This window comes from Hippocampus guttulatus, chromosome 13, assembly GCF_054856545.1.
Source record: "Hippocampus guttulatus isolate MCC_2025c chromosome 13, RoL_Hgut_1.0, whole genome shotgun sequence".
Classification (NCBI taxonomy): domain Eukaryota; kingdom Metazoa; phylum Chordata; class Actinopteri; order Syngnathiformes; family Syngnathidae; genus Hippocampus; species Hippocampus guttulatus.
In genome coordinates, this window is record NC_141273.1 from 13,160,483 (window position 1) to 13,172,592 (window position 12,110).

General features: G+C 42.9%; 2 protein-coding genes across 2 annotated transcripts in view; both read right to left on the reverse strand.

The window, feature by feature from the left end:
- Nucleotides 1–6: 6 nt before the first annotated feature.
- tslig3b (tRNA splicing ligase complex subunit 3B) lies at nt 7–5,066 on the reverse strand. Its single transcript, XM_086126854.1, has 8 exons — nt 4,893–5,066; nt 4,632–4,780; nt 4,012–4,125; nt 3,300–3,475; nt 3,131–3,211; nt 2,369–2,485; nt 1,722–1,889; nt 7–1,409 (listed from the first exon to the last, which is right to left on the reverse strand). The coding sequence occupies exons 1-8, from the start codon at nt 4,928–4,930 to the stop codon at nt 1,182–1,184; spliced, it is 1,071 nt and encodes a 356-aa protein (XP_085982980.1). The 5' UTR covers nt 4,931–5,066; the 3' UTR covers nt 7–1,181.
- Nucleotides 5,067–6,442: 1,376 nt separating this feature from the next.
- The window catches only part of spred1 (sprouty related EVH1 domain containing 1), a 34,315-nt gene continuing 28,647 nt past the window's right edge, over nt 6,443–12,110 (reverse strand). Inside the window, exons 5-6 of the mRNA XM_086127587.1 lie at nt 11,822–11,977; nt 6,443–10,942 (exon numbers count right to left, since the gene is read on the reverse strand). Coding sequence (XP_085983713.1) covers nt 10,274–10,942; nt 11,822–11,977 — 825 coding nt within the window. The 3' untranslated portion in view covers nt 6,443–10,273. The remainder of the gene's footprint in view (nt 10,943–11,821; nt 11,978–12,110) is intronic.

Genomic DNA, 12,110 nt, shown 5'->3' on the forward strand with positions numbered 1-12,110 from the left:
ACAGACGAGTATGATATTCATTTATGTGAAGACACTGATCATGTGTATGCTTTCTCACAATAATTAGAAAACATAAATACCACACTGAACACTTTTTCTACACATCTACCAATGTTTAAAATTTCAAATGAATACTTCGACAACATTCCGAGGAAATCACAATGTCCAATCCCCGGTCAGTTATTTTTTTAGAACAGGTCAACTTGTGGTCCTTGGGCGGCTACCTGGTACCTGTGGGCACTATGTTGGTGACTCCTGATCTAGAAAACACTCTTAACAAAACGAAACTCCCCCAAAAAATGATGTAAACACGAGCATATGCAACAACGTGGAGTGACCATAACATAGTCTACCACACCGCCAATCATCATTAAAGAACATAAAATCAAATCATTAATACTGCTGTAAAATTTGAATCACGGATGAGCGTCACACATAGAGTTGCCAATCAAAAATGGCAAGTTATTTCACATGCTTATTCATAAATTTAAAAAAATGCTCGCATAAAAAACTATTTGTAATTTCATATTAGGGCTGGGGGGGGGGGGGGGGATTACCAAATTGAACAAGCCGACCACAAAGCCATCTGATAACTACTCGAGAGAATAAGTGCTGTCAATCATCATACCCACATTCAATTCATTAATTCATACCCATTCCCTTTGTATTATAATATACGGTAGCAACAGTTGCCGGAGCAATCCACTTTCTCTTTGACAGTCGAGCAGCGGAATTTGCGGTTCAATAAAATATGATGCGCCATAAAACATTTCTCAATATGAACACCAGGGGTCACCGTTTGTCCGTTGTGTGAGTTGGTGATACAGTATTAGAATCGGATCCAAATCAGAATATGTGCCAGGGTCATTTGGCCTGCCTGGTGAGAGAGTGCAGGGCCACAGACTAATTTGTTCACCGCTCGGTGTGCGGTGGACCCCAAGTGGACGCTGTCCTTGGTGAGCAAGGCGTCTTGGCATTATGGCGTGCCCACTATTTGAGGGGTAGTGTCCTTTTATTTCAAGTTTTGAAAAGGAATAAGATATTCAATCAAAACATGGAAAGTTACTGAGGTTGATGTACAAGAAGTGACTGTTCAGCTGCATAGCTTACGACAGACTGAGCTTTTTTGGTTCAATTTATTGCAACGTTTTGTCGAGTCGTGAGAAAGAATAAAAATCAAATCAATACTGGTACCGTCCGCGCTTTCCACCGTGCCCCCCGTGGTTGTGTCTCCCACCACGCCAACCTCCTCCTTTTCCCCCTCCCCATCCCATTCCTCCACCTCCACCTCCTCCACCTCGCCATCCCCCTCCTCCATCTTGCCTTTTCTGCCAAGGGGGCATCTCAGGGAGCGGGGCTTCTATTTCTGAGGGGCGTCCGCCTCTGTCGGGCACTCGTCCCATTTGAATCTGATGAACACGAGCAAGTGGCAAATGAGAGTGTTGTTTTATTACGTAGACTTTAGTCCTGGTTTTGCTTTATTCTTTTTTTTTTAATTACGTTTTTTTTTTTCTTTAAGTAGATTGAGCACGCCTTGTTCACCAGGCACAGTCTTTTTTTATTCATGATTAATGAAAAAAAAAAACAGCGAAAGATTGAATGCATCTACTCTTTCAAAATAAAAATTAAAGAATAAATTGTAGTTCTTACCGATTTGTATACTCTTGTATTTAGCTGAAGTTTGATCCACTGAATAAGAGGTGGCGGCGTCATGCACGTACCTTGTTGACGGCGCAGGCGGTGTTCTCCCTGCTGGCGCCGCTGCTCGTCTTGACCACGTTGCAGACGTCCTCTCTGGCGGCCAGCAGGGCCGCGGCGTCCACCGTGGCCTCGGCCCTCAGCGCGTGTCTCTTGGGCTGGTATGCCTGAGCCATGCTGTCTACCCTCGCCTGAATACACATCAGAAAAATCACGAAAAATAAGACATTCAAATCATAGACAAAATATGACATTCCAAAATAAATGTATAAAATAAATATAGGTTTCCTCCAATAGGTTTGTGGCAAAGCTTTAAAAAATAATAATAATAAAATTACCACAAACAGAAAAAGTGGCTTATTGTAAAGATTCCTGATGTCAATACTAAGATGAAACATTTTTTTATTCTGTTTTTGAAGATGACTCAAAAAATTTTTATTGGTTAATTAGCCGCAAATGCATAATGAATTTGTCCGTTTCAAGTCATGTGAGCGTTTGAGGGTTTTTTTTCCTATTAACAGAATAATACCAACAATCAAGATGAACCAATTATCTGTCATGAGGACGATTTTTGAGGGGTGCTATCGTGTCGGTTGAACGCTACACTGCAACGTTTTCGGGGGCATTCGGCTTTGGCGGTTGTTCCTGCAGCTAAAAGGATGAAACGTGCCTTGGCCCTGTCGGACCAGCCGAACGATTGAATGGTGACATCCAGCCGCTTGATGAGCATCCTGCGCCGGCACTCGTACTCTGACGACATGAGCGCGTTCATGCTGTGGAGCTTCTCCTGTGGGAGGACACGCAAGCGGAAACCGTCAGTCACGCCGGACATACATCAGTCTGTAAGCCCTTGAAACACATTTAAAATAATTTGAACACATTTAAAAACGACACAAAACGCAGTTAGTGTCGTGTATCCGTTTGTTGACAGTAGGGATGTTTGATACTTTTTCTCAGACCGATGAATAAGCGATACCACGAGGACTTCAGATCCACAAAACTGATGTCACATAATTTTAAAGAAAGAGATTTTTTTTTTGTTGTTGTTGACAAAATCATTAAGAGTACAACAGTCACTCTGTAGTAGAGGATTTAAGTTTAAAAAAAACTAGCAAAAAAAACTAACAAAACAAAAAACTGTCACTCTGCAGTAGAGGATTGAAGTTTAAAAAAAAAAAAAAAAGAGTTTGAGAGAGTTTTAGTGTCCAACAGAGATGAGAGGCGCTCTCCAGCAATTTTCAATACTAGACATTGATTAATAATTTATTTTTAAAAATAAATAAAAGACCACAAGGGCACTGACCAATAGTATCAATTTAAGAAAAAAAAAAGAAATTGTCAAAACTTTGGACATTGGGAACTTTCTGCCTGAATGCTACAATATGGAAACTTCTTCATCATCATCATCATCATGATCCTCATCATCACGTACCCACTGTTCACTGCTGAGAGCTTTCTTCAATGCGGGTTTTCCCACTATGCCATTCGGAAAATTTCCAACAAGTGTATCCACCTGCAGTCACACGTTCCATCTCAGTTGAATGACGTTTTTTGTTTTTTACCATTTCAAACACAGCAAAGAGGAAAATAGTGAGCCTCACCTTCTTTTGGACGAGAGAGAGCACATCGGCGGCATCCTGTCCCTCACGTAGTGAAACGTTCACGATCTGGCATATTTCCCGCAGCTCCAGAGACGCTTCGCCCGCGTTTTGTCCCCGAAGGCCGCCTCGTTTGCTGATGGAAATCTGCGCCGCCTGAAGCTCAGAGCTTAAAAACACTACACGAGAAAAACACAGAACGCATGGTTGGCAATCGGCTTGGTTGAGTATTACATCGAAAACACAGCGGAACTTAAATAATATACAGTATATTATATCATATTACCAGAATAATTTAAGATTATATTGTATAAAATATAACAATCCTTCGAAAAACCACCCCACTCTGGCCTCACCTATATTTTATTTCCCTTATTTTAAAACACACAACAATAACAATAAACTGTGAAATGAGGCTAGATTCAAATCTCGCTAGGAGCTTGAAAACGACAAACTACACCTTCAACCTGTTTTAGGTGAAAAAAAAGATTAATTACTGCAATAAGTATGACAGGAGACTTGGTAACGCAAATGCTTAGTGGGTTGGATTACAGAACGCAGCAAGACGTACGTCATACATTGCCAGCCTCGGGCAAAGCTATATTGTACTGAGCAGGCAAGACAGACCAATGTGACAAAAATCTTCTCATGACCACTTCAGGTTCATTCGATTTTAGGACTTCCAGCTGCGTTTTGAGCTTGTGCGGTGACTTACAGACAAACTTCAGATGGTCTTTAGTGTCTCCCTTCACTATCGCAGACATTTCATACGGGCAGCAAAGCTCCTTCAGCAAGCCCCTTATGTCCACCTCCAGGCTGTCCAAGTCCTCTGTGGGGAGACATGGCTTTCAAATAAACATTTCGATGCAGTGGTGGGAAGTAGAATGCAATTGTGTATATGCATCAATTATCTGACTGAGAGAGGCATTGAAAATTTAGTCACAACATTTTTGTGTCCAAAAATGCATTTTCAGTGCACCACAAAGGCGGGCCGCAAGGAAATGAGCCCATAGATGCGTCGCAGAGGCAGCCAGCCATGGGCGAGAAGATTTGCTTGGCCGCCAAGTACCACTTTTTCAGCAGCCGTGAAAGCATGCGCATTGCTGGGAACCAACCAGATGAATTTAGCAAAGTGCAGTAAGTGACTGCGAAAAACAGGAACAGTGACAAACACGTTTCGCAGGGCTGTAGCGCACTACTGGGGAAAAAGGCCGCCGGCTACTTCCTATATGGTCGCATGGCAACCACAAGCAAATATGGACAAGCTCTTCTGGGAGCCCTGACCCATGGAAAGTGTACAACAAGCCCCGGATTGTTTTGTCATTTTGGGTTCACCTGGACCCGTAGTGATGGTCTCCTCCAGGTCACAGAGTGGCTTCAAACGGGACACCAACCACCGGCACAAGTCCACATACTCAGCCGACGTCAGGCCACCTTGCGCGGCTTGGAGCAACGCCGCCTCCTTCTTCAGGGGACCATCATAGCTGAGAAATATTTTCAACAGACATTAAAGTGTTATAGTCGAAGTTAATATGGCACGAGGCCGACAATGTAAAGCAATTCGTTAAAATGCTATCGAGTGGGTTATCGACTTACCAGAGTTGCTCCAAACAGTCCAAAATGTCAAACTCCATTGCTTACTCTGTGGTTTAACAATCACAAAATGTTTGAGTATGAGTGTGTTTACGAGGGGGAACGTGTACATTTATTCATATTCCATGTACAGTATTTCAAACGACACAGACATCGTTTGTATTAGCATGCTGGTCCGGTAGTGTTTATGGACCGATCAGAAACAAGCTCTTGAGAATTCTTCCGCCTTTACTGAAGACACCACAGCCACTTGTCCATCGTTTTGTTCACTTTGGATTTATCGGTCGATTCTGCAGGAGATGATGTAACTCAGACACACCTTTTTCATCCATCCCTTTTCAACACCGCTTATTCTGAACAAGGTCCCGGGGAGTTGCTGGGGCCTGTCCCAGCTGATTTCGGGCGGACATATTTGTGAAACCTGGTTTCATTATACAGAAGGCATGTCCGGCTCCGGTCCTGGAGTGCCACTGTCCTGTCTGTTTTCCATCTCTCTGGGCTGCAACACACCTGATTCAGATGATCAGCTCATCAGCCAGCTCTGAAGCAGCATTAGAACAATCCTGATTATTTGAAAAATAAATGCGCACATAATACAAGATAAAACGAAATGCTATAACCAAATGTTTGTATCGTTTAGTTTAATTCCTTTCAAATTGATTTCCAGAACGTAAAACGTTTTGTTATATCTTCTAATTCAGTTCAAACCATTGGTGTTGTGGGGATTTTTTAAGTGGGTGTACGCGATTCTTGGATGTTCTATATATACATACAGAACAATCATAGGCTACAACACCAGTTGAACTAACGTTAAATTTAAACACACACCGCTAAGAAAGGATAGCAGCTATACTGTATAAAAAAGACATGTAATCTGAACAGTATAGACAATATAAACAGCATAAACAACAACATAAACAATGGCGCTTGTGGCTATTGTGGGTAGAGTGAGGCAGTGCATTGTATACACGTCATCATCAAATCAGTTTGTTCAGTCTGTCAAGTGGGTTGGCTGCAGAGATTTTGAAGGTCCAGCAGGTGGCAGTGGTCAGCGACACAGTATCAGTACAGTATCAACACAGTGTGTCATTGTGTCGACACGCCTCATGAGGCCTCATGGACCCATCACTAAGCATAACTCGCATTATGACTAAAACTGAAGTACCACGCCCACTACACCCCTGGTTCTAACTACTGTACAAAAAAAGGCCCTTAATATCATACATACAAGTAGTTATATAAATGATAATAGTAATTATATTTAAATGAATGTTAAGCAATTGCCTATGTGGAAGTCTTTTTTATTGCTAAACATGACTGATATGAATGTGTAAAGATATATTGTGCGCACAGTATATGCAACATGTTGGTATTGCTAGCTAGTTATATTAAGGAGAATAAAAGGCTTCACTTCCATTTCTTTTATTATTGGCTCATTTGTGCCTTGACTGAATTAAATACTGTACAATTAAAAAATATGCACAGGATGTGGCGACCCCTGAAGGGAAAAGTCGAAAGGAAAATTAGAAGATAAAAACATGCACAGGCAAGAGTTCAAACTCACAATTTTATTATGATAATGTTATTTGATATGTCAAATTACAAGTGTATGATGTAACATAAAAACAGTTACAAACATATGTATGCCTATTTACATTATATATTTATGAAAAGTAACAAGCTACATCTGTATAAAGAAAATACAACTATGCCGTGGGAGTTATTGGGACTATCAATTTTACATCGTATACTTGGTATTCTCAAATCAACAAAATAATAGGAAACCGATAGAACCAGAACGGACAGATGTTAAACTGATGGGAGACTAAAATGGACATGAGGCACTTCTTTTGTCGTCGTCGTCATTTTTGAGGTCGTCAGGATGGCACTAAGAAAATTAAATTAACATAAGAATATGCACAAGGAAAGAAAGGTGTGGGGGGAATGAACAGGCAGTGTTTACAGAATCGTTAATAGTACCATTTATACTGCAAGTTTTTCCAAAAAACACAAAAATGTCTTCCACTATTTCAGAACTAATCACATAAATGTTACATCAAGCGCTGTAAGATGTCAAAAAAGCAAACATCGAGTAGAATCAGTGCACCGAAGCGTTGTTGGAGAACCCGAACAAAAACACTCCCAAAAAACTGCTGTGAAAAGTTAACCGTTTTACGTTAGTCTTTTTAAAACAATGCGCTGAAAGGAACTTATCTTTTTCTTTTGGTCATTATTTTACACAATGTCAACAATGTACATTTGTATGCATTCCCAACGTTATGCACATTTTTTTTCCGAGACTGAAACCGGATAAAAGACTAGCAGCAAAAGTGGTTAAAACTGAAGTTTATATTTATATATATATATATATATATATATATATATATATATATATATATATACATATATATTTATTTTTTTTGCGGACAGACATGTATGTTGCATATATAATACAGTACATGACAGGAAGTAGCACTGTGCTGGTTAATGCAGAATGACAAAAGTGTTAGGTTTTTTATTTTTTTTTCGTGTCCTTTGTAGAAGAAAAAAAAATGTACATCTTACATTTTGTCAGCCAGCAAGTTTTTAATCAGCTTCATCCAACCTTGGTTCAGCTTGACGACGGGAAACAGACCCAAACGCACACCCAAACAAAACGCACACATGCCGCACAAAAGAAACAAAGACCCAATGCTTAATGCTGTTGGAGAATTAGGGTTTAACAGTCGTTCATAGCTAATTTTCTCTGTCAGCAAAATAAAATTAGTGATTGTATCTAGCAGCCTTAAATTCATGTATTTATATATAGATGTATTTATATTCATATAGAAAATTTTCAAAGCAAGCGGAGTGTAACTCCTGTACCGTGTTAGCGCTATCCTTCCGTCTTCCGTACAAAACTAGCGAGAAACTTATTCGACGCTCAATAGTCATTTTGTTTACCCCCCGACCCGTTGCAAATGCCCTCTACTTTTCAATGTGAAATAATACTACAAAAGGTGGACCTATGTACACAAGTATGCTGTCAATAGAAGCTACCGTAGATAATGCTGACAGCAACGATAAATACAGCTCTATCTTTAAAAAGAAGACAACCTTCAAGACAAAACAAGCCAGTTATTATTATTATTATTGTGATTGGTATTTAAATACAGTGTTACATATTTACAGGTGTTTGGTACCAAAGCGGGAGGAGGCTTATCTACAATACTTCTACCTACAAAGGTCTTAAAAGAAACAAAAATGTCCTGTCAGTCTTAAGAATGTGTCCCATGTCGGAAGTTTGCATAGAAAGATTAAAAATTAAAATGTCTTGGGGGGGGGGGGGGGGGGGAGATGCTCCCCAATTTCAAAGCGGTCATTGCACGCACCTCGAGTCAACCGATGAACGTTATAGGGGTAGAGCGGAGGCGGGTTTTTAGTCAATCAGGCGTCTTACTTCCGGGTTAGAAAACTAGCCGCCAAAATAACTCAGCTCTCATAAGAAATTAGATTGCCTTTGTGCCAAAGGTGATATATAATCATATACACCTATAATTAACTGTGGAAAACTTAAAATCGCATGATACGCCCCCGCCCCCTCAAAAAAATGAAAAAAAGCAAATATTAGCTTATCGTAGTGGCGGCACTGGTCAGTCGTAATTTTTGAGGTCGGAGTTTCCGATTTCCCCGTTGTCTTGAATGCAGCGCAAAACTGAATTTCTCGGGGTCGTCTGTTTACTGCGGCCTTGACATGCATGGTTTCGAGGTTCCAAACGGCGTGCGATGGTCTTATTGACTGGGCAGCCAAAGAATACGTGGTCGCGTTTTACAAATTACCGCCGTACTTATCGGATTGCACTGGATGTGTTCGATGCTTTCATCTGCGCAAGACTTAATACTTCAATTCATACTTCCTGTTACAAGGATTCTTTTGCTGGTGATATAAGCTCCATTAAGAAACCAAAAGCAAAAGCACCGTGCCACAGGAAACTGACATTTTTTTTAAACAATCTCACACTTTTTGTGCGGGTTATTCAGTATACAGTACTTAAAAGTCTAGAATCTGGGAGAGAGCAGATGTTCTTTTCGCGTGGTTGTCGAAAAAGTCGTCAAGTGAGGACGTTACCAGTGTATATGAAGGCCCATGTGCCCGTGCGCGCGCGCACACACACACACTCACACGCCATCTGTATGTATTTAATTGCCGAGATACTCAACATACCTGAAACAATGCGCTCATTCATCCAGGTCTTATTAAAACAAAGACACATGAAGGAGTGGACTGGTGACATGAGGATGGGGCACGAAGGAAAACAATAAAATCAAAGTGTGGAACAAACATGGGAGGGTCTTTTCAGAGGTGGAGGGGTGCTGCAACCAAAAGCTCGGAGAGCAGTGCTTTTTCTTCAGACAAATTTCTTAATCGGAGAATGGCGTCTCAGTAAAAGAAGCCTCATTTTAAGTGCCTGGTTGTTTTCTTGGAAAAATAAAATAAAATCTAATCGAATGAAATCGGAGCACTGTCACCATTCACTCACCGAAACAAAACTTGCTGGTTGAGCAAAATTTTTGCTTTGAATCAGAAGGTGAACAGGGAATATATATATATATTTTTTTTTTTACAACAGCAGTAAATAAGTGGGCTTTCAAATTTGTTAAGATGTCATCTTTCATAACATTTTGGGGAAATCTTGTGGGGAAAGTCGGCATGGTAAAACGTTACCATTTTCCCGTCTTACAAATGGAATGAGTCCCTTTCTTTTGGAATGCGATCAGAAAGCGGCCATGTTCTGCACCACACTGGTGTTTCAAAGGCTAAAATGAGGAAGGGCAGATGTCATGTCGAGTACAGGGTTTTTTTTCTCTGTCTACTAATTACACTGGGATGAAGGGAAGGAAAGGCCACTGTTACCCGACTGCAACGTCACACAAAATAAGCATAAGAACATATGTATCCCTTTTAGCATACTCAAACAGCAAGTTATTTTTTTTTCTGAATAGTTGTGTTTTGTTGTTGTCTCTGTACAAAAAGACTCGTTTCCTTCATAAAGTTGCACGTTTCTTGTAGTAGAGTTCGGCCAAGTGTATGTCGATGTATATGCGTGTCTTCGTGTGCCGTGCGTTTAGTAACATCTCCGAGTCGGTTCATCTCCACGTCCTCGTCTCCTTATCCGGACTTAGCTCGACGCAAAGATGAAGTTTGTCCTCCACTGCAGCTCGTCGGCGACAAACGCAAACTGAAATCTCCAAATGCCCTCAGAGCTGGCGATCAACACCACCACCCTGTCCCAAAGAGTAGGCGGGGGTGGGGAAAAAAAAGGATGCCGGCATCGAATAGATCCGCTTTGATCCGCTTCATGTGTTAGCTAGCTTTGAGGGGTTCCCAGAAGGGCGGCGTGGGGTCACCCGGCCGCCTTGTGCTTGCCCCCGCAGCAGCGGCAGGCCTCGCCGCAGTGGTGGCAGGCGCGCAGCGGCAGGTAGCAGCACATGCAGGGTGCGATGAAGGACAGCGCCACCAGCGCGAGCCAGCGCAGGCAGAACTGCTCGTCGGACGTGTCGCACGAGCACGGGTCCGAGAAGTCGCCCTCCGAGTCGGACATGCAATGGTAGAGCATGCTCTCGGCGCACAGCATGCAGCTGACTTTGTAGATGCACTGCTTGATGGGGTCGGGGGCGTCTTGGCACTGCCCCCGCCAGTTGTCCTCGTGGTTGAACATCTCACGGCAGTAAATGCAGCGCGAGCGCTCGCCGTCCTCCCGTCGCCGCCGCCCCTTCTTGGACTTGAGCAGCGGCGAGGGCTGAGTCTTAATGGCAATGTCCTTGCCCGTGCCGGGGCCCGAGTGGGGATCCCCGCCGGGGCCGTCGGGGAAGAGGTACTCGCACTTCTTACTGTCCAGTTTGTAGAAGGTGGCAGGGAAGTCCAAGTCCTCGCGCTCCGCCTCCTGCTTCCACATGACCGGGTGGCGGTAGTCCTCGTAGCCACGGATGAGCACGTCTTTGCGCGGGTTGATGCGAACGATCTCCTCCTCGTCCATGTGAAAGCTGACATGGCGGGTCGATTTGAATGACACCTTGGGGACCAAAAAGGACGGCAAAACCAGCTCAGATGATTGCACACAGATAATTAAAAGAATCCCTCACTACCTTGAATTAAGATCACAATTTTAACACTCATTTTAAGCACACTGTACTTTCCTTGATTTTGCACTTTGAAATAATACGGTTAAAAGCCCATTGCATTGAATGCTGAGAGATACCTGCACATCAGAAGAGCTCTGGAAATCCATGCTCACATTAAACGTAACGTAACTGAGACAAAGCCTGAATTCTGCAGGGTCACTATTCACAAAAGTACATCTGCATTCTTTTGGCATTGTCCCCCCCCCCCCCCGACGATGCAATTCTCCCCTATCACGCTCAGGCACGTTCTTGCCCGCGTTTCCCGTTTCTCCAATGCTGCTCTCGTGATTGTTTGCAGTTTCCTGTTTACGGTTTTGTTTGACCTCATCTATTGGCCGCTGATTGTGTCAAGTCACTGCGAAGACCGAAAAACGCTTGAAATTGCCCTAAGGCCACGACGACGAAAAGGCTGATCTCGAAGAGCTACTAAGAACACCGCCTTACACAAAATGATCAAGATGACGGGGGCACGCCTTGACTATGTTAGGTGTAAGCCCAGCCTAAATTGGAACAGGATGTTATAGGGCGCACTGAAAACGTAAAAGGGAAAATCAAGTCAAAAATTAGGTTTGATGTGGCCCCACTAGTCTACTGATTGTTATTAGTACTCTGATTATTGTTGCATTTGTGGAATATGAATTAAGCAGCAACATCCAGGCGTTTTTATCCCTCTCATTTGTTCTCGCATTAAGGTCGCGACCAGCTTGCGAATGTCACACGACCCAACTCAGTCAACATAAAACACTGCTGGCATGCCAGGAGGATCAGACCTGTGGCGGCAGGTAACGTCGGTTGCTGGAGGTGAACTCGTCAAAGGGCTGAGCGCGTACGTAGCAGCCCCTGAAGGGCTCGGTGGACACCACGTTGTTCAAGGGCGAGAAGGGCTCCTTCATAGGCGTACAGATGGAGGGAGGCTCCTCACACACCTGCACACACAGAAAAGTGCCAAGATGAGTCATTAAGCCACCATTTTAGTTCGCATAAACCACCAAAGGACCCCCCCCCCCCCCCCCCACCCAGCCCACCTCGGTCAATTCTGTTTGGATTGCTTTGGTTGCT

Coding starts and splice junctions, on each gene's coding strand:
- tslig3b (XM_086126854.1), bottom strand. CDS start 4,930: ATGGAGTTTGACATTTTGGACTGTTTGGAGCAACTCTG. Junction 4,781..4,892: donor GACTGTTTGGAGCAACTCTG/GTAAGTCGATAA, acceptor AATATTTCTCAG/CTATGATGGTCCCCTGAAGA. Junction 3,476..4,011: donor AGACCATCTGAAGTTTGTCT/GTAAGTCACCGC, acceptor TTTCTCGTGTAG/TGTTTTTAAGCTCTGAGCTT.